The sequence below is a fragment of the Lissotriton vulgaris genome, chromosome 2_1 (assembly GCF_964263255.1).
Source record: "Lissotriton vulgaris chromosome 2_1, aLisVul1.2, whole genome shotgun sequence".
Taxonomy (NCBI): Eukaryota; Metazoa; Chordata; class Amphibia; order Caudata; family Salamandridae; genus Lissotriton; species Lissotriton vulgaris.
This window is the reverse complement of record NC_141687.1, coordinates 2010908612-2010936113: the sequence shown is the minus strand read 5'-3', so window position 1 is coordinate 2010936113 and position 27502 is coordinate 2010908612. Positions and strand designations below refer to the sequence as shown.

Below are 27502 nucleotides of genomic sequence, written 5' to 3'. Positions count from 1 at the left end.
TCCCACTAGCCAAGCTATCATGTCTCCTATCAACAAGTCATTCCCCACCCTGGACAGGTGTACCCCATCGTCTGAATAACAGTGGTCCCACCAGATGCACCCATGAGGTATGCTTTGAAGATGAGCAGAGCGAAACAATTTCTCCATTTTATTGTTGACCCTCTTTACCGAATGGTTCAACGCTGTTGTGGACAATCCACCCCTCCATACCCTCCTCGGATTCATGTGTGACCAAGCTATTGTGCAACCCGGGAGCGTCTTTGCTAACCAACTTACTGCTGAAAGTATGTGCTCGATTAAAGCTCGTCTGCTCAGTCTTACCAAATCATTGCCCCCGATGTGCACTATGACTACTGATGGCGGTGACCTGTGCCGCCCTAACAATTCTTCCACAAAACTTTGCAATCGGTCAATACATAGGCCGCCCTTCCCATGGAAGGACACCCTGAAACCATATTCCTCAGATGTGTGGATCGCATCACCTGCCTTGAATATGTCCGCGGCACGCCTCACGTATGAGTGGCCCATGACCCAGACCACCCGTCTTCCATTCCTTGTTCCTGAAGTGGTGGTTAGCTGATACTGGGCCGGTCCCAATTTCCGCCCTGCGTCACAGGCTCGTGAAACTGAAATCCAAACAAAAGACAACAAGCGTGAGTGCACTTCTTCAATAACTTACAAATGTGCAGCCGCATGTACCGTTTGAAACAATTCGAAGACCAGCGGCCTAATTGTTTCACATTGTCTGCCCGCAGACCCCCAGCCGTTGCTTCTGTAGCGGCCCCTATCCTAAATGAATGAGTCCCAAAATCACTTGGGTTCAAGCCCGCAGCTGCTATCGTGATTGCGAGCACCCTCTGGAACTGAAACTTTGTTAACGGGGTGCCATCCGCATGTCGCAGCAAGGCCCCCGCCCCGTCGCCAACCTTTGTTTTAGGTAGGCCTCAACATGCCTTACTGGACAACAGGGACTACCCGGAGCACGCGGCAACACAATGCTACTCCCTTGGGCCTCCTGGTCAGTCTTTGACCTGGCTATGGTGATCAACAGGGAACACCCCCTTACTTGCGTGTGGTCCCTGCGCAGACCCCCCTCGGCATCTCTTTTGTTGGCAGCCACTAGTTCGCTTACCCGCAGGGCCCCATAGAACGCCAACGCAAATGCTGCCCGGAATAGGACGACCTCACTAGGTGAGGAGCATGTCTCCTCTAGTTTCGCCAATAAGGAGGACAATCTGTCAAAACCTATCGGGTGCCTGGTATCTTTTTTGCGACCCTCTAGGCGCCGCCAGCCGCGCAGCGCCTTTCTGACTACAAAGGAGTCCGTCGGGTCCCTGATTCCTTTGAGCTGAGCCATAAAGGATATGGCGGCCTTATACCGACTGGCGGTTGCCACCGACCGGCCCTCCTCATGAAGTGCCACCAAAAATTGGGTAAAGGACCCCTCCTGACCCCATCTAAGCTCCCATATAGGGCCCAAAAAGGCGCAGTACGAGCAGAATGCCCCTTCATAAGCTTTCCTTGTCCTGGGCACTAAACTGGCTGCCACGAGGTTTTGTAGTCCGGGGCGCCGATTTGCCATAGTGCTTCGGGAAATGGCGCTGCCACTAGCTCCGCTGAGGTTAAACAATCCCTGAAAACCTGCATTTTGAAACGAGAGAGCGCGTCAGCTGCATTATTCAGTACTCCCGGCACATGTTTTGCCCTGAATTGTACATTTAGCTTCAAGCATTTCAACACAATTTCTTTCAACAATCGCAATATCCACTTGCAGCGTGCTGCCTACTGGTTAATGCACTCAACCACGGTCATGTTATCAGACCAAAATATCACCGAGCGGTTTCGAAACTCTTCTCGCCAGGCCGACAACTCTACCCAGGTGGGGTATAGCTCTAAAAAACAATGTTGCTCGTCAGACCACTTGTTTCCCACTATGCTGGCCATTTCTGGGCGGACCATCGGTTACCAAGGATCGCGCCAAACCCCACACTGCCCACAGAGTCAACCCATAAACCTAATTCTGCTGACGAGTCCGGGGCTTTGCTCCAGACTAGTCGGCCGTTGAAATCCACCAAGAATGCCAGCCAAATGAGCATGTCCTGGCGAACCTCTGCCGACAGCCTCGTACGATGGTGCCCCTCCTTGAGGCCAACCATGGCCTGGGCAATGGATCGGGAGAAAGGACGAGCCATCGGTATAACTCTCAGTGCAAAATTCAGCTGTCCTACCGTTTGATGTAGTTGGCGCAGTGTCACCTTGTCGTTCCGAAGGCATTGCAACATTGAGGCCCTAAATTGGGCAATCTTCTCGGCAGCGGGAAGCGGGGCAGCTTTCCCATCCCGCCCAGAGGTGCACGGACTTCCGGGAGGGTGTTAGGACAACCCTTTTAGGCGGCGGGGGCGTGTTCCAACCACGCCACTATGGGCATACCGGCCAGGAAACACGCCCGCGCCCGCAAAGGCTTCCCGGGGGATTGGGGCACCCAGCCATACGTTCGGGGTGACCGAGAGGTCTCCCCTTTCCATGGGCGCAATCTGTCATGCTATGAAATACTGGCTTGGGTGCAGTTGTGCTCATTGTGAAAAAGCAGTGGTTAAACAAAATATCAAGTGTGGAATTATTGGTGTCAGAAATATTTGAGAAAAAATATTGTGACACAACAATATCGTAATGCAGGAATATAATTGTCAAGAATATAGATTTATTAGATAACTAATATCGTTGTCAAGCATATGTTTCCTGTAAACATTGTTTTCAATAACACAGTTGTAAAAAATATCATGTTGTGTGTTAGTTTATATATAAAAAATGTTGGGTTATCATTGTTTGTACAAGCCTTAATAATATTTTTAAGTATAGTTTGTAATTTTACGTGAATTATAATTGTATAATAAATTAATTAAGAATTAAGAATTAAGTTGATTTTTAATTATGTACATTTTGTAATACAAGACTTTACTGCAGAAATGACAAACGACTTGGTCCCTTTCTATCTCGGCATGGATGTCACTGTGCTAATCCTATCCTTAAAGACTTTGATAGAAAAGCATACATTTGAGGTGAGCAAATTTAGAGTGTCTCTGGTGTTGAGGGTGCTCTATACAGGAGCTTCTTTCCACCTAAACTTGAGAACGACCAAGAGTTCGCTGCTTCTTTGTTGCATAATTTATGCATCACTCTATGCCTGAAATGGTATTGTTTTGAGATAAAATACCAATTAAATACATATATGTAAATACATTAATATATAGTGAAAACCGCAGAGGTTACACGAACGGTATAGTTGAGCTCAGAGTTTACTCAAACAAAACCAGTGAAATTCAACAATTATAGTTACCTGAACTAACTATAACTCACTCCCTAGCAATGCACTGCTTATGACCTCACAGATGACATCACTCATGACATGCTCAGTGACATCACTCGTGATATAGATTACAGACACAGTTTCATATCATGCCAAATAAGGCAAACCAACAGCTTGTATACATACACAACACAAACTAAACATGCAAATTAAAAAGAAACTACAGTCATCATTTTACACAAAAAAAGTCTTAGACCGTCAAGCCCCACCCACCCTCATAAAAAGCTATTTAATATCTAAAAATGCTAGGTTTTGCTTACTATCTGCCCAATATTTAAAACACTAAAATGTATCTTGCTCGCTGTCCAAGCTGGAACGCTCTACTTTAGACCTATTTTCGCAAAGATATGTTATTAGACATATTTCTAAATGAGATGAAGATTATCATTTTGCAAAATTCAATGCCTTTTGTGAAAAATAGAGCGAGGAGTATTGCAAAATAAAGTTATTTTTATACAGTTCACAACTGGTATTGGAATTATACAGACAGGGTAGGTAATTAGCATTGTGCAAAATACAATTTCTTTCACGCAAAATAAAGCAATGGTAGTGCAAAATACAGTTATAATTATACAAAGTGCTATTGGGCAAGGTAGGTGTTAGCTTTATACAAAATAACCTGTGACAAAGCGACATAGAATAATTCTATTTGTATTTGTGCAAAAAAGCAATTATAATTAACAGACCTCAGTATGCCCCTTCCTTATCAATAGTGCGGTGGACGGCCCTGCTCAGTTAACTGTTCATAAACAACAGACAGTAATTTCCCTACCGCATAGCAGAATTGTATATTATTACATTTTAGGATTAGTGTCATTAGATCACTTAAACTGTGGACCTGTGTCATTCTAAAAGATGGTACCAGCAATTTTCTTGTATTATTCTCAAAACAAGAGCAGACTATGAGTAAGCGCAAAAAGGTTAATAAGTTTTGGCAAAAAGGACACTTAACTGTATCTGACTCTGCCTGTCTAACCAGCTTCCATCGTTTAAAAGCTGGTACCTGTCCCAACCTAACCTTCAGTGCCTACCTCATAATAGAAACACATTTTATATCCCACAGGTAAGGCTGAATATGCCCTCCATAGGTTGATTCCTTTAAATTATACAAATTATCTCTCTTACACAGATACTCGGTCACTTCGCCTTGAGCCCTCCTTTACTAAGAGCTATAACGTTTGTTTCTGCCGTACAACAGACTACCCTTGAAGTTCAATACCTAGTAAAACATCTTGGGAAACCTTAATATCAAGGAGATCAGCAGCCTATCTGTCAGCTTACATTTCCTGCAGACAAGATTTTGTATAATTTGCCTTAAGGAGCCCCCATCAGCTCTAAGGAGACTAAACCAGTAATTAAGGAGCCACTGTTAGTACTTAGATATTAGACTATTGAATCCCATTTCTAGCCAAAGGACGCTAATTAGGATTCATTGGGTAGGCCAAGCTATTTCTTCCAGACATTCTTTTCTATAGTTTGCACCCTCCTCAAATATTTTAAGGGTAACAGTTAATATAAAATCTGGGCAGCATTCTCACCCGCTTTCATCCTACTCTTCTGATAGTAAGCCACAAATTGAAACTGTCCAAAGATGTGTATATTCCTGAAATAATATATAACCCTCCATCTCATATTTTACATCAATCATTACAGCTAAGCCTTTATGGTGGGCCAGCCGAACTTCCCGTTAATTTCACTAGTACTAAAAACCTTACAGTCACTCATTGCCACCTCATATCCACCAATTGCAGAACCCACTCTGCTTCCACATAGGGGCTAACTACTGATCCTTTAGCCCATCTTTGTTTGGCCTCAGACCTGAAAGGCTCAGCTCCTGCATATCTATGGGGTGATTGACCTTGCCCTACACTTGCACCATTCTATCCTGGAACCAACTGCTCAAATTCGTACCGTGGGATATCAGTCGCCCCCACCCCTTCTTTTGAATTTGGGATCACTAACGAAGGGGCTTCTCCGCCCAAAGCATCAGCAGGTCCTTCTACTTCTGGTATTGCCCAACAAGGGTCTCTTCTTGTGGTGCCTCAATAGAGAATTTGAGCCTTCTTGCTCTTTTCTTTGTTAGCCTTTGAATTTTTCCTTTTCTCTTTCTTATGCCTGACTCTTACGCTTTTTTACTTTTTAAATCTTGGAAAAACGTAATTACTTTTCCTTATATCCTGTGCTGGATCTAGAAAGTCCTCCCCCTTACTGGGGACAATTTGTCCCAAGGGGGAGAGCACTCCCAGGTAGTTATTGACCATGATGGAATCAGAGGGCCTAAGGCGAAGGTGAGGCCCTACTCTAGTCCATTCAATAAATAACATAAACTGCCATCCTACTCGGACAACATTGCTACTGCAATTCAGACTGTTAAACTATGGGGTGAAATTGTTTGTTAGAGAATGGGGTAAGCATGGTAGCTTTTAGGTGAAGGGTACAAAAAGCTTACAATTTAGGGGCCTACTAAGATGTTGGCGGATCAAACCGTTGCAGATACGTGTCTGACCATCCTCCCATCAGCAGTCCTGACTGCTTAATTACGATGCAACCGCATATGGTGCAGTCACATACTGACATTTCCTTATGGGAGCATGTATCACGGCTGCAAAGCGGTCATAGCACAAGCTCTCATACCGAAATGGGAGGCTGTGTTCATCCCTGCATCGCATGGCACGCACCACACAGTGCAGGGAACAACAATGGAGCAACATAGATGCCCCCTTGGCCCCCAACCGGAGGCCGCAAACAGAAGAGGGATCTGCTGTGGGCCCCCAAACTCACTTTCCGACAGGCTTTCCATGTCGGAAAGCCCGGCAAGGAAAGCCTGCCAGACACCGATCATTGTAATCCAGATGGTGTAAAACGCCGTCCATATGGATTACGGGCCTGTTCCCAACTGGCCAAAGGGCTCCTTGAGCATGTTGTAATCCAGCCGGAATGACCGTCCGGTTTCACTTCCGACCCCTTAAATTGTAATTAGGTGGTCGGAGTGAAACCGACGATCTCGGTCGGAAAGCCTCCGACCTAAGATCTGCAGTGTTGTGCCCACCTCAACCCCATAGTCTTATAATGAACAACTAGAGTGCTAATTCTATATTGATGACAAATGTGATGCACACATCAATGCCACATTGCTGTAGAATTGAAAGTATTTACTATGGAGGAGCTGCAGCAAATAAACTGAATGAGCAGTCTAATTGTGCTATGTAAATATGGTTAGTGCTCGAGAAATCTAAAATCAGGACACTCTTTCTAAAAATTCTAAAATACTTTCTTCATCCATGTGAGAAACAAATCTGGCAGGCATTGTGAAACATGTACTTCCAAAAGCAACAACTGCGAGGAGGTTCCCAGTACTCTACTACAGCTTCACAACAGAGTTCTAATGAAAGACTAGAATGCTAACATTCTACATTGATGGTCGTGTAAGGCCCTCTTAGATGCCTTTCCTGTTGCACAGGCTGAATAAAATAAAAGAGCATTGAACGGTGTGAGATGAATCCAGGCAAGCTCCCCATGAAAGATACAAGGGTAAGTGTGGGTTTCTAGTCATTGCTGAGCATAGTGTATTTTTATTGGGCTAAACATAGTTAATTATACAAATCTCTACCTATGCCCAGGACCCCTTTTTTACATATGTACTTCAAATCATCCAAGCTATTTGACACTTGCTACCTCCTTAAAATTAAAATAGTAACATTTTAGTAGTCAGTGTTTTTAATCATCCTTTTAAATGAATGAGATTAGAACTTGTAGAGGTGCAGAGAGTTATTTACAGACAAAACTCATATTTAAAATTAACAGATTTGCCTTCCTGTTGGTAGTGCATCTTTCTTCCACTTCCTTTTATCAGTGGTTGCATCTTCATACACTGGATTCGGAATAAAAAAAAAATGTTTTATTGGCATTTGTAATTTGAGGCATTATATACACACATTTTCTATTATTCACTTTATATTGCTTAATCATTATTATATAGGCATGTTCATGCACAGTTCAATCTGATAGCCCACCTTAAAACCACTTCTCATTTCCCCGAGTCAATCTTTACTCTTCCTAGATCCTGTCTATCAGTCAATGATTCACTGTAGCCATCTTTTCTCTGGAGAATGCCAATCGCTACTTCTCGGTCCCATCCCAGTGCATAGAGGCTTCTAAATATTTTATTTTGTTAAAATTAAAGAATTGATAAAACACGTTTAATGTTTGTAGACAATGTGTCTCTGTATTCTCACAAACAACTATATTCAAAGGTAAATAGTTAAAACATACTTTAAAATATGTAATATTGTGCATAAGAAAAACAACGAGGCAGCTATTTTAAAACACTCAGAAACAAATTATAGACTACATCGTTTTTACAGGATAGGAACGCTTTAAATTTATTTTAAAAACACACGGAAAGGGTTGGATTTGTCGACTTATTTCAGGACTTGATAGCGAAGTGATTGGAGCCATGTATATGTAACTGTTCACTCTTACCCACAAAAACTGAAAATGTCTAAAACTATCTTCCACAGAGCACGTCTCCATGTTCAGGCACATTCTGTGAGGAAGGTGAATACACTAGCTCTTTTCCAGAACTCTGTGACCTAGGGGAAGAAGGTGTTGTGATATCTGGAATAATACTGTAATGAGGTTTCCTCAGGGACTGGCTGGATTTCGACTGCCTAAGAGCACAATGAGAATATAAGGAGTTGATGGATGGAGCGCTGAAACTTTTCAGACACTCACCCCAGTCATAGATCTGGGTTGAATCATCATCGTTTTTTAGCTCACTTCGCCACCCCAGTTCAGACACAGCTATATGCTAATCAGTCTTGACCCGGTGCATCATGGGAACAGTCCATCCTGAACTGCCAAGACATGTCTTCCCTGGACCGGAAACAAGCATCCTGGGACCGGTTTCGGGCTAACAGCCCTCAACAGCCAGGCTAGCTTGAATCCAGTGGCAATGTGAGCCAGGGTACAATGCAGCATCCTCTTATTATACAGTTGTCTGGTTTATATGTATATTGTGTGTCTGTGACTTGTGTTACAAAGAAGTAAAATCTTTTAAGCCGCAATGTTTACTTAATGACTGAATACATATTATTAATGACTGTTTCGTTGGTATTCTTTAACCACACTAAAATAGTACATAGCCTATATATATCATTATGACTCCTCTAAAAAGGCTCCTAATTTACATAGGAGCTGAGATGCTAAGCTACAGAGATTTTCACAATCACATATCGAATTCTTTACAGTGTCTCCTCTGATACATCCTAGACATTACTCAAGGTATCTGACAAACTGATACATACCCCATACACTTATGTACGCTGTTCTTTCTTTGTTGTTGGGCCAGGTAGTGTCATCCTTGAATTCAAAAATAATACATCCCTTTCCTTAGGCATGCCTTACTTTCGCATAATGTAAACCTTTTAAAGAACCATCAGCAAGGACTGTGTTTCAATGGACTATGACATTAATTTAAAGCTAATGCTTATTTTTTGCTGTGCATGGAGTTTCTGTTAAACTTCCAATCGCTACCAGATAGCCAATTAAATGCAACCAAAGTATTAATACTTTGCATTATTTATCCTGTTTTATGCAGGTATATTAAAAACGTAATCATCACAACATAAATATTTGGTTAGGCAAATGATGTTGTTAAGAGATCGTCATTGATGCCTAATTCTCTTGTCTAACTAATAATGCATGACGTTCAAAAACAAACGAGTCATTCTGGAGTCTGTACATCTGTATTTTCTTAATAACATTGGTTTAAGGCTGTGGCTGGTTTCTAGTATGTGGTAAGACGATAACAATGTTTTTTTCTGTCGTCAGAGCAGATGCTGGTGTATATGTTTTACTCTGTTCCCTATTACATCATTGCACTATACGGACTGCTATTCCCAGGATGTTCTTGGATGCCGGATTTAACTCTTATACATGCTGGAGGCCTGGCTCAGGTATGCAAAATATATTATCAAGAGGATGACCTTGGAATAATTGTTTTCTATTGAACTTATGGGCAACTGCCTAGGAAGACTGGGAGATAAGCAATGCTATATTATTTTGTCTGGACCGTTTTCTCATGCACTGGTATCTAGGGAAATGCAAAAATAAACTCTACTGACCAACCCAGGTCAAAAGTGTCCCCTATAGAGAACTAACCCTGCCAACCCTATAAATACATACTCCCTACAGAGAACAAATCAATCCAAGGACCTAATCCCCACCAGTCCAGCACAGAGTTGTCTCCCTACAGAGACCTTAGTTCGCCCAATCCAATAGAAACATATCTAACTAACCCTACTAACGTAGGAGTGAAGTTTTGCCTACAGAGCAAAGACTCCCAAAACTCCAGAAAAAAACTCTAAACCCTACTCATCACCAATTAATCTGAAAATGTTTCCCTAGAAAGCCCTAACCATCACCAATCCAGGAGCCATAACCCCCCATCAATGAAGGAGATGGGTGTCCCATATGGATCCCTAACCCCAAGCAAGTCTCGCAGTCTGGCTTCCGGTCCAACCACAGCACCGAGACCACCCTCATCGCTGCCACCGATGACATCCGAGCCCTGCTCGACAACGGAGAAACAGCGGCCTTCATCCTCCTGGACCTCTCCGCGACATTCGACACGGTCTGCCACCGCACCCTTGTGCAGCGCCTCAACAACATCGGAATCCAGGAGAAGGCACTGGAGTGGATCATCTCCTTCCTCGCCGGAAGGACACAGAGTCCGACTCCCCCCGTTCAGATCAGAAGCCACCGAAGTCAGCTGCGGCATCCCTCAAGGCTCCTCGCTCAGCCCAACCTTCTTCAACGTCTACATGAGCCCCCTCGCAGCAATCGCACGCCAACACAACCTCAACATCATCTCCTACGCCGACGACACCCAGCTGATCCTCTCCCTCACCAACGACCCCGCCACCGCCAGAGCCAACCTACACGAAGGGATGACAGACGTAGCCAAGTGGATGATGAACAGCCACCTGAAACTGAACTCGGACAAGACAGAAGTCCTCATCCTGGGATCTTCACCCTCCGCCTGGGACGACTCCTGGTGGCCCCCCGCCCTGGGCAGCGCACCCAAACCAACAGACCACGCACGCAACCTGGGCTTCATCCTGGACTCCTCTCTCTCCATGACCAGACAAGTCAACGCCATCTCCTCATCGTGCTTCAACATCCTGCGCATGCTTCGTAAGATTTTCCGGTGGATCCCAACCGAGACCAGGAAGACGGTCACCCAGGCCCTCGTCACCAGCCGACTGGGCTACGGCAACTCCCTCTACACCGGAACCACCGCCAAACTCCAGAAGAGACTCCAGCGGATCAAGAACGCCTCAGCAAGACTCATCCTCGACATCCCTCGACACAGCCACATCTCCGGCCACCTGAGAGACCTGCACTGGCTTCCGGTCAACAAGAGAATCACCTTCCGTCTCCTCACCCACGCACACAAAGCCTTACACAACCAAGGCCCAAGATACCTCAACAGCCGCCTCAACTTCTACGCTCCCACACACCAGCTTCGATCGACCGGGCACGCCCTCGCCGCCGTCCCCCGCATCCGAAGAGCCACCACAGGAGGAAGGTCCTTCTCCTACCTGGCCACCAAGACTTGGACCCCACTCCCGACCCACCTCCGCCTGACCCAGGACCACCTCGCCTTCAGGAAGCAGCTCAAGACCTGGCTGTTCGAGCAGTAGCGCCCCCCCCCCCCCCTCCCCAAGCGCCTTGAGACCCTCCAGGTGAGTAGTGCGCTATATAAATGCCTTGATTGATTGATTGATTGATTGAACCAATACAGGAAAAGGGTATCCTCTACAAAGTTCTATACACTCCCAATCCCGTTGAGTGGTGTCTCAGAAATAGCCTTAACCCTAACAAATCGAGGAGAACAGTGCCCCATACAGAGCCATAATATTTGCCAATTGAGTACAGATGTGTTCCCCACAGACACCTAATTCCCACTAGAGACCTCTTACATTTACTAATCTAGAAGAATGGTATCCTGTACAGAATCCTTGTCTTACTCAACCCAAGAGAAAAGTGACTTCTAGCGAGCCCTAAAGCCCACTAATCTACAGGAACAGTGTCCTATAGACAGCCCTAACATCTGCCAAACAAGTAGAAAGGTGTCCCCCATGTAACTGCAACCCCCACTAATTCAATAAAATAGTAATCATACAGAGCCTTAATTTTTGTCGATCCAGAAGGAAAGTGTCCCCTAGAAAGCCCTACGCCCCACCATTCTAAAATAAAGAAACATTTCAATTGGAATACATTTTATGAGCAAATATTTTCATGGTGGTATTTTCCCTCAAGTTGACCTGTCAATCATGGCATCAAAGTATTCTGGTAATTACTCACTTGAGGACAAAATCAACAGCAGTTACCATTTATCATTTAGTTCCAAAGTTTAGGGAGAGTTTTTGGAATGTCCCTGTGTGGAAATCAGCCATAAAATGGAAAATGAAAATGTAAACTATAAATAAAACAATATAGTTCTAGAAAAAAAATGAAGTATTAAGAAGTGGACAATGATAATACTCAAAGTTTAACCAAATAAAGAATTGGGATTTTATTAATGATGAGGCTAGCATTATGCATTAACCTTCACTCCTTCTGAGCAGAAACATTTAAAAGCTTTAAGAACCAAAAGAAAAGCACATAGCAATCAATTAGATGCTTTAGCCCCATAAGTAGTCATTGTCCTCCATGTTCTTCCTCTTTTGTTTGTCTCCTCTATATTATTCCTCTTTCGCTTAGTGATCTCCCTATTCTTCTCTTAATTTTCTGTCAAAAACAAATTCACATTTTCCATCTTTCCTCTAAAATTTTGATTTAGCAAAGTTTAGCAAAATGTACATCCTCTTCTATCTTATAATTATTACTGTCTCTACGTCTCTATTAAGAAGAGAAAACATTCTCTATAAGCCCTCTACACAATACCTTCTATTAATTCATTGGGAAGAAAAGGCAGGATAATGCTGGGGATTATTTGTTCAGTTAACCTTTAAGAATTGTCATTTTAAGTCAAGACAGGAGGCTATCATTATGCGTGTTCAAAGTTTTTCAAGGCATAACTTGAAACATGTTCTATAGCCTTAAAATAGAATCTTCTGAAAGTTTCAGCATTAGACTAATCTGCTGCTTTTTACACATACTCCAATCATCCTCCTGGCATAAAACCCTCACTTTCCATGACACCCCTAAACAAATCTACTGTAAATGTAGCTAAATCTACACCTCCTTCTTTCATTATTGATTTCACACATCTTCCAATTGTTTCATTCATTACACCTTTAAATGGTTTAACATAAGAAATCAATAACTGACCTCGTCCAGCACATCTCTTCTCCAACATGTTATACTCATGCTCCTCTATACATCTTACAGCACACAATTTTGCGTTGTTGTCAAAACTGGTATAATAAATTAAACTAGACATAGGGGGTCATTAGGATGGTGGGCGGACTTAGTCCGCCCGCCATCCTATCGGTGATTGGGACCGCCCGCCATAAGGGCAGGGGTCCCGTGGGCGGTATTAGGATGCGTCCGCCACTGTGGTGGGTGCATCTTGCATTTTTAGCATTGTGGCGGGCGGTGCTTACAGCACCGCCCGCCACAATGCAAAAAATGCATGTATGCATTTGCATAAACAAAGCGGCAGGCACCGCGCAGTGCCTGCCGCTTTGTTTATGCAAATGCAGGGGGGTACCACAGGTACCCCCCGTGTGCACCCCCCACCTCTACTTCACTCTGGGGGCTCACAGGGGGCCCCCAAAGTGAAGACTGCATGCCTTTCACGGAAAGGCATGTGAAACAGCCCATGTTAATATGGCTGGCGGTGTCTATTAGACACCGCCACCATATTGGACCTTTTCCGCCCGGTCACAAGGCGACCGGGGCAGAAAAGTGGCGTACGGTCTTTCCGTCCGCCACGGTCCCCCCTGCCATCCTAATATGGCAGGGGGGTCATTTAGGTGTGGATGGCGGGCGGATTGCCCCCGCCAGGCCGGCGGTGGCTACCTCCAGCCTGGCAGGGGCAATCCGCCCGCCATCCTAATGGGTCCCATAGTCTTAGTTCTTTACCATATTTCATAAACCACTCCATTTGTTTGAAAAAACCTATTAGACAATTCCAAAGCTCTTATATCAGAAACTCTCCTGGAAGAAATTAAACACAATAATTTTGCTAATTTCCATGTCAACTCTTGTACTCCTAAATATTTGTTACTTGACCATCCCTCAAATAATTGTAGCACTACATATACATCCTATAATGACTACCTCAAATCTTTGGACAGCCCTAAAGTCTTTAAGTGTTGTAGAGCTCTGTAATGTAAAGGCCCTGTAAAAATTACCTGAAATTAAGAAGATAACAGACCTATGACTCGAGCCAACTCCCTCAATTTTACTTCCTCTTTCCTTAGTAATGTTTTTCCCTCTTTTCTTATCTGTGTTACTTTTTTCTCTGGTAACTGCAAACGACAAACTATCTTGTCTATTACAAGTCTCAACAATTCTATTTTTTTTTATTAGAGCAAAATTCAGATAGTACAAAAATACATAGTTTATAGTAAGAAAATACAGAAAAACTTATAAAACAAAAACATCAGATTACAATAATCATTACTTGTAAAAAGATAAAAACAAGAACATACGCAGTTCATAGTAATATTACAATTGGCATTAAGTTTTTCACACGTGTGGCTATAAATTTATAAGAAGAAAAAAAAAGAACATAATCTTCACTAGCCATTCCTTATATCATAAAACCAAGCAGTGATTGGAGACCAAATTTGGCCTCCGCGTATTCTGGATTTTTTACCTCTAGCTTCATAGATAGCTATTTCTTGATTGTAAATTCCTAGAAAACGGGTTAGCCACATTTGGAAAGTGGGAGGGTCAGCTTCTTTCCATCTGGCCGCCAATTTATTTATTTATTTATTTATTTATGCGATTTTTAAAGCGCTGCAATTACCCATGGGTGTCTCAGCGCTATGAGCTATGTTTGATACAACTAATGTGAGATCTCTGAAGCATTTCTTTGTATACTTTCCGAATAAACAAATTATTGGGAGAACAACCATGTCTTTAGTTGCTTTCTAAAGATAATCAGCGTGGGACTGGTTTTTATGGTAAGAGGAAGGGAGTTCCACAATTTTGCAGCTGCGATGGTGAAGCATCTGTCTCCCCAGTTAACTGTCCTCGTTCTGGGTATTTGAAGCAGGTGAGCAGTATTAGAGCGAAGCGTTCTGGGGGTTATTATTATTATTTTTTTTAAATAATTTTTATTGTAGACATACCTGTACAGGCCAATACACACATTGCAGTAGCATCATAAGTGTCAGCAGATATATAATACATTCCTTCAATCAGTACACAGCCGTCCGGCTCACAACCCGGGGGTTGGGCGGCGTCGAAGCCTCTGCACCTCCATGCCTGACGTTCCATACAGAGGAGTGGTTAGTGTCCGGAGTAGGTGTATGTCTACTTTTACAGTCCTACTAAACTACGCGTTAGTCCCCAACTCCCCTCCCCTGCGCTAACCCATAAAACCCCCCCCCCCCCCCATCCCATCCCGCGCACCATCACCCGCCCAAGGCCACGCTATTACTATCCCTGGGTTGCTAGCTTCATGCTCTCCACGTTCCCGCTGTTCCTGGGGCCTCAACTCGCCTCCTCCGTGCCCTCCACCCCGGGAGTCTCTTCTTCTGCGTCAGCTTCGCTATCCCTGAGTGCCTGCACCATTACTTCCCATGCGGTCGCAGTGTCAGCCGCTGTCTGGTTAGGGGTCCTGCGCGCAAGTTGGTATCTATGTGTGCTGTCAGCCGTGGCCCATTTCAGAAACTCCAGCCGCCACCTCCGCGGAGTAGGCCCCAGCCTCGCCTTCCAATTCTTGGTGATCTCTCTCTTAGCTACCATCAGCCCCATGTCGATGAACTTACTCGTGAGCTTATTTTTGGGGGTATGGGGAAACCAGTGCAAAAGACATTAGGCCGGTCCGTACTCTATCGATCGTTCAGTCACCTCATTCAGTACCTCCCCTACTTCCTGCCAAAAGTCCCGTAGGGCCGGGCACGCCCATAGCATGTGTACTAACTCAGCCCCCTCCTCCGGGCACCGGGGGCAGGTGGCTGTGTCGTTGCCAAAATACCGCCTGATCCTACCTGGGGTCATGTACGCCCTGTGCAATGCATAGTAGTGGATCAGCTGGAACCTGGCGTTCCTTGTGCTATTGCGAGCCCTACGGACGAGTTGTGCCCAGGTCGTGTCCGGTATGTCCCTATTCAGATCCGCCTCCCATTTGGTTTTCAGGGATGTGAGGGGAGGGATATTCTCCCTAACCATTCGATTATACAGGCATGTGACCGCCTTAATCGTGCCCGCCGCCATCATGGTGTACTGGCACGCCGCTGCCGTCTCGGGTTCCCCAAGCCCCGTGCCCCAATGGGCGTGCATCGCCCTGGTTACCGCTGCGTGCAGCAGAAATCCCCCTCTCGGGATACCGAAGCGGTCTATTAACTCCTGGAACGGGAGCAGTGCACCGCTTTCAAAGAGGTCCCCAACTACCTGTATTCCCGCTTCCTCCCATTCCTGCAGGCTCGACCAGTCGCCGCCGTGTGGTAGTGCCGTCAGCATGGCCAGTGGTATCTCAGGCGCGTAAGGGCGCTGGGTACCCGCTCTCTTCTGGGTCCGGTTCCAGCATTGACGGTACGTGCGCTGTTCCAGCGACAAGTCCCGACTGTCCAGCTGTTGCTGGAGGGTTATGTACGCTAGGACGTGCCTGGGCGTTCCCCGCGAACTTTTGTCCTCAGGGCCCCGAAATACCCTCGCTACCTCCTGCGTGAAGACCTGTAATTGGGCCGCTAGGTAATAGAGTTCGAAGTCTGGCACCGCCAAACCCCCCTCATCTTTCGGGCGAGTGAGCGTAGCCAGCGCTACGCGTTCTGGGGGTTATTAGAGGTTTGAATGAATTCCTAAGAAATTTAGGTCCAATGTTATTTATTGCCTTATAGACAATACAAAGGGACTTAAATTTTGTACGGCTTCTAATCGGAAGCCAATGTAGTTGTTCCAGATGTCTAGAAACAGAGCAAAATTTTGGAATGCCCAGTAAAACTCTGGCTGAGGCATTCTGTATCATTTGAAGTTTGGAGATGACCTTTTCTTGTCCATTAAGTAGGAGGGCATTACAGTAGTCAGTGCGTGAAAACACCAGTGTTGAAATTAGTGTTTTTCCTGCTGTTGTAGGAAGATATGGAAGGAGTTTCTTTATTTTCCGTAGGATGTTAAATGATGATGAAACTACCGAGTTCACATGATTGTGAAAAAGGAGTTTATCATCGAAGATTACTCCTAAGTTTCTAACTTTGCTGACTGGTTCAGGTGGAGGGCCCATTTCCTCCGGCCACCATAGGGGGGACCACAAAGGCTGAATCTTGCCAAACAGCATTACTTCAGTCTTTGTTGAATTCAGTTTTAGACAGTTGGAAGACATCCATCTGCTGATGGCCCTCATGCCGTCTTTGAAATTTGCTGCCAATATAATCCAATATAATCCGAAACACCGCCATATCCTAGAATAGAGATGTTTCCTCCTCCTTACTATGCCCAAGGGTATTATCATAGCCTACTAAGTAAAGTGTTGATGATGCTTTCAATCTATAACCAAAGATTTCTTCCCAATAATCAGACATCATTTTTTTTAAATAAGTCTAATTTAGAACATTCTGCAAACATATGTATTAGGTTTGCAGGGCCCAAACCGCATCTTGGACATTCATTATATAGGGGCTCATTATGATTGCGGATTTTCCGCATCCTCCGGGCCGGCGGAAGCCACCGCCGGCCCGGAGGATGCGGAAAATCAGCAGCGGACCCACCAAAGACCCACCGCCACATTAGGATGGCTGGTGGGTCCCGGTTTCCGTCCGCAGCTTTTCCTCCGCGGTTGGCTTACAACCGCGGAGGAAAAGCACTAATCTGGTGACGGTGTCTCTCAGACACCGCCCGCCAGATTAGTATGTGCCTGCAAACATGCTTTTCCGCGGCGGCTTTTCCGCCGTGGAAAAGCATGTGTAACTTCACTGCGGGGGCCCGTTGCGGGCCCCCTAGGTGAAGGGGGAGTGGGGGGTGCACATGGGGGGTACCTATGGTGCCCCCCTGCATTTGTATGCAGAAAGCGGCAGGCACCGCGCGGTGCCTGCCTCTTTCTGCTTGCAAATGCAATGCGTGCATTTTTAAGATTGCCTCGGGTGCAGCTTGAAGACGCACCCGCCGCAATGTTAAAAATAGAGGATGTGACCGCCACCCTGGCGGTCACATCCTAATTGCACAGGAGGGGACTCCGCAGCCCATGCAGACGTCCCCTCCTCCTCAATGATCGCGGACGGACGCAAGTCCGACCGCGATCATAATCGGCCCCTTAATCTTTTGCCCCATGTATATAACTTTGCTGGTGTATAATATAACTTATATATGGTTTTATAAAGTTGGGCCTTTAAATTAGACGCTAAAAATAATTTAGATGATAACAACAGAGACATGTCGATATCCACGTTCGAATTACCTAGTTTAATTGCCCAATCTCTCTCGACATGTTCCAGATCATCTTGTTGATTCTGAATCAATAGCTCATAAATAGTACCTATCCTAGTAGACCGTTTCCCTATAAGTTCAAAGAAGGGAACACTTTCCAGTACAATTCTTGGGAAAAGTTGGTTAAGAACGGTGTGTACTTGTATATATTTAAGAAAGTCACTGCTGGGCACCGAACATTTTAATTGTAAATTTTGAAATCCAGTATTAGGTTCATGACCTAATAATCCCCATACTCTCCCAATTTCTGGCAGGTCTATCATTAAGTTGGAGCGGTAAGATCGAACTCAGCCAAAGGGGGTATATTTAGTGTATTTTGGTATTGTTAGATGTTTGGAGGAACGTTTCCAAATGCTCCATGCACTATAGATGATCTTAAATGTAATTTTTTTAAAATAGGACGGCTCCAATTGCCTTAACAACAGCCCTCTGGCTTTATCGCCAAGTGCCAATTCGTATATTGATGGTATGTCTTGATCTTGTACAGTTCCTATTAATGGTTTAGGATTAAATAACGGTGCCATTTGCTGGAGAAGAGTTGCCCAGAGATATAACATTATATTAGGGATAGCTAACCCTCCCCTATGATGTGGTAGTGACAAGTATGACAGAGCCCTTCTTACTTTGCCGTAGTTCCAAACACATTTGGAAATACAAGAATCGATGGTTTTAATAATATTATCATCAATCATCAACGGGATTGCACATAATAGATGGATCACTGGCATAATATCGAGGGACAGAATATCGATCATCAAGAATATCGTTGGAAAAATATCGACAGACAAAATATCGAGTTTCTATCTACAAACAGGTAAATACAAAAATATTGAGTTAAAAATATCGTTTACTAAAATATAGTTTTTAAAAATATCGACTTTACTAAAAACAATGTTAAATTAAATTAATATTAAAATTAATTACTAAAATATACTTAAAAATACTAAAATTAACTTATAATAATTAAATAATTAATGAAAGATAAAAAATAACATTTTTAATTAATATTTGTTAAAACATATATATATAGTAACAAAATATAATTAAATAATAGCCAATATTATTAACGTACAATAACAAAAGTGTTAAAATTACTATTCCTACTCCAAAGAGTGCAAGCGTAGGGAAAGCGTTGGATAGCGTAGGGTTAAAATGACTTTTCCCACTTCAGTGGGTGCAACAGTAGGGAAAGCGTTGGATAACGTAGGGGTAAAAATTAATATTCCCACTCCAGTGGGTGCAACAGTAGGGAAAGCGTTGGATAGCGTAGGGGTAAAAATTACTATTCCCACTCCAGTGGGTGCAACAGTAGGGAAAGCGTTGGATAGCGTAGGGGTAAAAATTACTATTCCCACTCCAGTGGGTGCAACAGTAGGGAAAGCGTTGGATAGCGTAGGGGTTAAAATTACTATTCCCACTCCAAAGAGTGCAACAGTAGGGAAAGCGTTGGATAGCGTAAGGGTTAAAATTACTATTCCCACTCCAGTGGGTGCAACAGTAGGGAAAGCGTTGGATAGCGTAGGGGTTAAAATTACTATTCCCACTCCAGTGGGTGCAACAGTAGGGAAAGCGTTGGATAGCGTAGGGGTTAAAATTACTATTCCCACTCCAAAGAGTGCAACAGTAGGGAAAGCGTTGGATAGCGTAGGGGTAAAAATTACTATTCCCACTCCAGTGGGTGCAACAGTAGGGAACGCGTTGTATAGCGTAAGGGTTAAAATTACTATTCCCACTCCAAAGAGTGCAACAGTAGGGAAAGCGTTGGATAGCGTAGGGGTTAAAATTACTATTCCCACTCCAGTGGGTGCAACAGTAGGGAAAGCGTTGGATAGCGTAGGGGTTAAAATTACTATTCCCACTCCAGTGGGTGCAACAGTAGGGAAAGCGTTGGATAGCGTAGGGGTTAAAATTACTATTCCCACTCCAAAGAGTGCAACAGTAGGGAAAGCGTTGGATAGCGTAGGGGTTAAAATTACTATTCCCACTCCAAAGAGTGCAACAGTAGAGAAAGCGTTGTATAGCGTAAGGGTTAAAATTACTATTCCCACTCCAAAGAGTGCAACAGTAGGGAAAGCGTTGGATAGCGTAGGGGTTAAAATTACTATTCCCACTCCAGTGGGTGCAACAGTAGGGAAAGCGTTGGATAGCGTAGGGGTTAAAATTACTATTCCCACTCCAGTGGGTGCAACAGTAGGGAAAACGTTGGATAGCGTAGGGGTTAAAATTACTATTACCACTCCAAAGAGTGCAACAGTAGGGAAACCTTTGGATAGCGTAAGGGTTAAAATTACTATTTCCACTCCAGAGAATACAACATAGGAAAAGTAAATACTTCATACATTATTTAAAAATTTAAAAATGAATATCTATTAATAATTAATTAAAAATAATTAAAAAATGTATATAATATAATTAATATATTAAAATTACTAATTAACAAGAATTATTTCAATTGATCACCTATTAATACAAATTAATTAAAAATTAACAATTAATTGTTTAATAATTAAAAATTATTTAACAATTATTTCCAATTAAATAAATTTAAATACATTTAATTATTTAATTATTTATTAATAAATTACTTCCCACCCTATTCCCCTATAAACCCACAACCCGCTACAGAAATAAATTAAGCAATAATTATAAAAACAAAATTCATTAATTAAAATTAATTATAACATAAATACACACTTTTCACACATATTATAACATAAAAATACACTATAAAAATTTCAACTTTCTATATATTTAACAGTCGATATTACTTCACTTACCTTAAAAACGATATTTTGGTTCCTCAGAAGTTCCTTTAAGCCTTTGGCAACCCCCAGAACGCTTCGTTCCAACACGGCTCATCTGCTTCAGATACCCAGAACAAGGAAAGTTAACTGGGGAGACAGATGTTTCACCATAGCAGCTGCAAAACTATGGAACTCCCTCCCTCTTAATATAAAAACCAGTCCATCTCTGATTGTTTTCAGAAAACAATTAAAGACTTGGTTGTTCTCTCAACGACATGATTAATCACAAATCATCTTAACCTCTGTCTTAGAGATCTAATTGCCGGTATCAGCTTTTAGTCCCCAGCGCCGAGACACCCAGGGGTAATTGTAGCGCTTTAAAAATTGCAAAATAAATAAATAAATACATATATTCTGTACTGTCGATATTTTGTCCAGTCTATATTTACAACTCTATATTATGTCCAATCAATATTTTGGACTCGATATTATGTCTGTGCACCGAAATAGATATAGTATCCTCGGAAAGATGTTCATTTTTAAAAAATTCCCCCTACCAATAATTGATAGGTGGAGAATATTTACCCTTATGAGGTCTTTTTTAATGGTTTTAATAAGGGGTTCATAGTTGAGTTGATTAATAATCTCCACCTTGGGAGATATACAAACTCCAAGGTACGTGGCATTATCCACCTTATAAGGGCTTTCATACGAGATGCTATCTGTACATAAAACCATTGTCTTATCCTTATTCAGGGAATACCCTGAATAGAAGCCGAAAGTCTGGGTAATTTGCCCAGTCTCCTCAATTGCCTCAGCAGGGTTTGGTGTTAATACCGCCACATCATCGGCATACGCTAGTATTTTAGTTTGATAAATCCCAACTGTAACAGGTTCTATTATATTAGATGCAAGTAATTTTAGTATCAATGGGTTGATATATAGGGCGAATAAAATTGGCGAACACCGACAGCCCTGTCTTGTGCCCCTTTGGATGTTGATCAACTCCGATTCTATACCCCTTACAGTGAGTCTAGCCCTAGGGTCTACATATACTGCCTTGATGGATTTGGCAAACCCTGGTCCAAAGTTGTTTAATTTAAGGACTTCGCATAGAAATCTCCAAGAGACTCGGTCAAAAGCCTTCTCGGCGTTAAGCAGGATCATCGACATCCGGCCCCCGTCACACCCATGATGTCGAAAAGAGAGATGGCCCTGCGAGTGTGGTCTATAGTACCCTTTCCAGGGATAAAGCCATGCTGCCACGGGGAAACCAGGTGCTCGACGACCCTGCTAAGCCGGTTAGCGAGAATCTTGGCGTAGAGCTTTGAATCTGAGTTGATCAACGAAATTAAGCGATATGAGGACGGAGATTCCGGGGGGTTTCCTTTTTTAGGGAAAATAGCTATATTTGTTTGTTGCCACGACTCTGGTGGAATGCTGCTCCATTGTACCCCCAGAAATAGATCTAATAAATACGGCGTTATTTGTTTTTCAAGGATTTTATAGAGATCTAATGGAATTTTGTCTGGGCCGGCAGCTTTCCCATAGGCCAACTCCGACAATGCCAATTGTAGCTCAGTGATCAAAATTTCCCTTTCCCGATCTTCCCTAGTAGCTTCATCAATAATCCGACCGACCCTATCTCAGTTAACCATTCAGTTAAAAATTCTGTATTATCACTTGCCTCAGCTTGATCCTCATTATGATATAGTTTTTGATAATATCGCCGGAAAGCTTCTGTAATACCAGCGGGTGTCGTATGTTTCTGTAATTCTGGCCTTCGGAATCAATAGTCTATCACATTATAAGACTGTTTCTGGCGAGTATGCAGTGCCAGCTGTTTTCCTACCCTCTCCCCGTTTTCATAAATTTTAGTTTGATTTGTCTGGAAGATTTCCGATGCCCTTTGACTGAGACCGCTGTTAAGCTCAGTTTTAAGAACTAGTATTTTGCGCAGGCTGTTTCCCCCATCTTCCCCTCGCATTATCTGAGTGGGGTGTTGTTCTTCTAATTTTGCTAGCTCATAGATATGTTGATGATCGAGTTTATTCTGAACTTTCTTGCGCTTGGCTACAAAGCCAATAGTCTCTCCCCTCAGTGCAGCTTTAAAACAGTCCCAGACCATCATTCTAGGAGCACTAAGACAGTTATATGCTGTATATATTCTCTATTGGCCAGTAATTTCCTATCGAATGACCACTGGGAGTGAGGCCTATTAAAATTGGCAATATTAAGTGTGAGAGCAAGCGAATTATGGTTCGAGATTGTTTTTGGAGATTTAGTTATCTCCACATATATGGAGTATTCCTTTGTTGTCATAACATAATCAATCCGCACATATTTATTGTGGGGGCACGTAAAATAGGTATATCCCGGGTCGTTTTTGTGTTTATGATCCCATATATCTATTAGGTCGTAGCTATTCATGAGTTGTTTTATTGCCCTAAAAACTTTAGGCTTGCGACCAGTGTATTTCTGCTGTATTTGACTATCCCACATCGAGCCAAAAGATATATTAAAGCCCCCGCAGACAATTAATGTCTTAGCCCAGGAAGCCAACTTCAGTTCCAAATTTGAAATATCTGAGGGTCATCCTGATTCAAGCCATACAGTGAACAAATAGTAATGCCCATCTCTAATTCAACTATGACCCATCTACCTAAAGGATCAACTAACCTGCGCTTAGCTTGCCCAAGAAAAGTTTTCGCTAAGATAGCCACTCCTCGTATTTTAGAGGTTTGTGTTGTTAATGCAAGCACATTGTAGCCGGGGATTCTTAACAGATCTTTCTCACCCACCGGAAGATGGGTCTCCTGAAGGCAGAGCACATCATACGAATTCTGCCGAATTATTTCACCAAAGCGAGCCCTTTTCCCCTTGTCATTCAACCCCGCAATATTCCAGGAACATAATCTTAGTTTCCCCATTGCAATTTTTTCAAAAACAGACTATCAGCAACATTAAACTTGCTTTTTTTACTTTTAGCATCTGACATCAAAATCTTGGTTCTGCAGTTAATTATTTTTTCACATGCACTTCTTATTGCATGTCTTATTGCGTATCTCGTATATCTGAAACAGTTACATGACAAAAATCCGGACGGACAAAATAGGAGACTGAGCCTCTAGTGCGTCGTGCTTCAGGTCTAGCCTTATCGGGAATTGCCTGCCTAAGAAGGAAGTTTCCGAAAGAAACCAAAATAGCTCGGAGGTACCCCCTGATTTTGCTGTGGACTTCAAAGTCAGAGGAACTCGGTGTGCCCGCTGAATTTCCATGTCCCAATTCCAATTGGATAGTTCGGGCAGGGTGTCTCGGAAAAGTTGTATCACGTATGTGCGGACATCCTCTCCCTCTGTTGCCTCTGGAATGCCTAAAACACGCAAGTTTGTTTCTGCGTAAGCAGTTTTCACAATCTTCCAGCTTCCACCTTACATCAGCCAACTCTGCCTCGTGGGAGTCGACTCGCTCTTGGGTCACCGCGGCCTCGGCCACATTAGAAACGATACGAGATTCCACCTCAGTCATTCGCTCATTAAAAGTACCAACAGTTCTTGTTAATTTCCGTACCACCCCATGCACCTTGCGAAGAGCTGGCTGTGACTTGCGTCCATCCTGGGAAGTCTCCTCACGATGTGCAGCAATGGCCTGAAGCACAGTATCCATAACAGAATCTAATGTGGAAACAGGTTGGTCTGAATGGTCTGAATGCGCTAAGTGAAAGGAGTGAGAAGGGAAGGGTGAGTAGACTTAAAAGAGGTTGGAATTAGTGGAGCAATCGCTGAGCCTGAAGGATTAACTAGTTGGGTTGACGGAGAATAGTCCCATGTCAATTCTGCTACCCCATGATGGCTCTTTTTCCTCCTTAGGACCGTTTTCCGGCTAACCCTGGGATCATTATATTTCGCATTCTCCTCACTCTCTGTGGTGAAATCAATCTCAGCCTCGGTTTCATCTGACAATTCGGCTTCATCCGAAAATGAGAAAAAATCACTCGGTTCTTTTCCCGTCTCCCCTACACCTCCCACCGCCTCTACACTGCCCAAGTCAGGCATATTATTATTCTCAGCATGTCTTATTTGGGGGATTGTAGTGACGCCGCGTCCCTGCAGGGCCATGTCCACCCCAATCCCATTATATGCCAAGGTTAAAGTATTTGCCTGATTGCATAGGGTCACTGTCAAGCTGTTAACTGTGTCTAAAGGTGCAGGAGCAGGAGCAGAAGCCTCTGGGATAATCTGTACAGCAGAAATTAAAGGGATTTTACCTTCATGACAATTTTCCTCAACAGTTGAATCTGAATTGCCATCAGCCCCCTCTGGTGTAAGACTGCCAGCATCTGTGCCATTAGCCACTCCCCCTCCAAAGCAGGGGGTACTGCTACACCTGGGGCACTCTCAGCTTTGCCACTGACGTTCACAGACCGCTTTGCATCAGGTTTTCCAGCCGGAGTCTTCTCTTCCCTAGGTCCAGCCGACTGTCTCTTCCCACCACTACCCAGAAGAAGTTTCGCAGGAGCTGGGGCTCTGCGCAGCAATTCAACCACAGAGGGGGCGGCACTCTCTCTTCCTGCCACAGCTCCACCATGCTTAGGCGTCCTGGGGGTCAGAACAGCCTCTGAATCAGGCACTACGAGACCCATCGTATCGCCGCCAGCAACGCCGCCCTGCGCTCGCTTCGCAGCGAGCTCTCGATCCTGCTGAGCCTACTTTGCCACTCTTGTCTTAGCGGCTGCGGCTGCCAGCGCCGCTGCATTCTTCGGAGCCATAACGCCGCGCTCTCCTTCCGACTTCAACGCCAGGTATGTTTCCTCAGCCTCCTCAATAAAGCCGCTTTGACCTGCAGCTTGTACTCCCAGGTTCTTAGACCTTAATCTCCCAAGTAGCCGTGGCACGGCGATCCCAATTAGCGAAGTGAAAAGCGATAGCTGCTCTCTTATCGCTTCCTTCCCCGAGGCAGTAGGCTCAAGCACGATCGTACCAAGCACCATCGCTGCAATATACAACCTTATTCTTCAGGCATTCCAGGCATTGTTTTAAAATGAGGTAGCACTGCGGATTGCCATCATTGTTTTTACCCCGCGTCTCAGATACTGCAAACACCAGTCAGGACGCACAGCACAGCGGTCTCTCACACCGCCGCCATCTTGCCCCCCGTCTCAACAATTCTAAATGTTGTGTTGGAGTCAAAATTGATTTCCCAAATAGACTATGAAACCCAACAATTCCAACATCTCTTTACTCAAACCAAATACTCTCTCAACTCTTCCAAATTCACATTCATTGACAGAATATCGTCTCAGTATATTATAATCTGTACACCCCTTTCTCCTAAGAAACCCAATACTAGTTTCAAAACTTTTGTAAAACATCAATTGGGTGCAGACACATGGAATGGTAGACACTGAAATTAGTATAATATTCCTTTGAATCTGAACTGTAAATATTGTTGACTTTTCAACTCTACTGAAATCGTGAAATATGCACCCTTGAGATCCATTTTCACCATCCAATCTTGATCCTGAAGCATGTCCCTCAACAGATGTGTCCCTTCCATTTTTAAATGTCTGTAGGTCACAAATTGGTTCAAATTCCCTGACTTTATTGCTGGTCACTATCCTATTTCCTTTTTCTCAACAAGAAATAATGTACCTACAAAATCTTTCTTCTCCTCCCTTACAGATCTTTGCTGAAAATTAATTCATGTAGTTCTCTTGTTTAGTAAGGTTCTGTTGAGAATTCTATTTGATAACCTTTAACAGTTTCTAAATCCCAAACATCTTTCTTCAATTGTCTCCAACAAACCTCCTTGAATACCTCTAGGATGTCCATCGTTTCCACTGTTTTGGTAATCTGAGTAATGGGAGTTATAGTTTGCCAGGCTGAAACTTTGCCCTCTCCTTCCAGCCCCTACATGAAAACTGTTTCTAGCAAAGATCTTATGCATAGAAAATTGGGCTTTGTCTAAACTTGTAAAAGTTTGCACATATTTAGACTTCACCATTCCTTTCCCATAGAGTAAGCTTTGGCATCTTGGCGTGTTTCTCTTCTTGCCAAATCTCCTTAATGTATGTGCATAAGTGTATAAATACTGTTTTGCGCCTCTCCACTTGGAGTCCCTCATTCGCATTTCCCAAAAACAAATTGCGCGTTGACCTCAGCCTCTCAATGAATTAATATTTAAATAATTTTCCTTTCAGGTATAATTCCTCAACCAAATTAAATGTTCTTGCCCATGATTCTAAAATGTCTAGAACCCTATTTTGGCATTGTTTAAGCGATCTTTCCAAGCCCTTTCTCTGGTCTCTCCTCAATTTAATGAGATAGATGATGAGCTCCAGATCTAAATTTGGTGTTAATGTCACCTTCTCATAAATCGCAGGATGAGAGCACTCAGCTCTCCTAATATTCCTCTTCTCTTTTTCCAGATGCTTTCTTATCGAATGCCTTATATTTTCTGCTACATGCTCTAGGGGCCACAAGTCTTTACGCTTTGAGTGCTTTTTATTCCATGGGTCAAATTTTTTTTAACCCTTAGGGTCTGTAGCTGTCCTTATCTTTTTTGATTTATTATCAAGACTATCCCAAAATTCCTCATCTATACCATGATTTTCGCATGGGTCCAAAATATACTCATTAAGATTGAATGTGTTTTCTCTTATTTACATCTCTTCATATGGTATTTCATCACTTGCAGTGCTAGACTGCTGCTTTAATGTGCCGCTCCGGAAACCCACTCTCTCTGAGGCACTTAGGACTCCCTTCTTATTGGAGGGAATCACAAT

The 27502-nt window shown here is 43.5% G+C and overlaps 1 protein-coding gene across 1 annotated transcript in view; it reads left to right on the top strand.

Moving 5' to 3' along the window:
- The window catches only part of TM6SF1 (transmembrane 6 superfamily member 1), a 556895-nt gene that overhangs the window by 406585 nt on the left and 122808 nt on the right, over nt 1-27502 (top strand). Inside the window, exon 9 of the mRNA XM_086958234.1 lies at nt 9205-9324. Within this exon, the coding sequence (XP_086814360.1) occupies nt 9205-9324 (120 nt within the window). The remainder of the gene's footprint in view (nt 1-9204; nt 9325-27502) is intronic.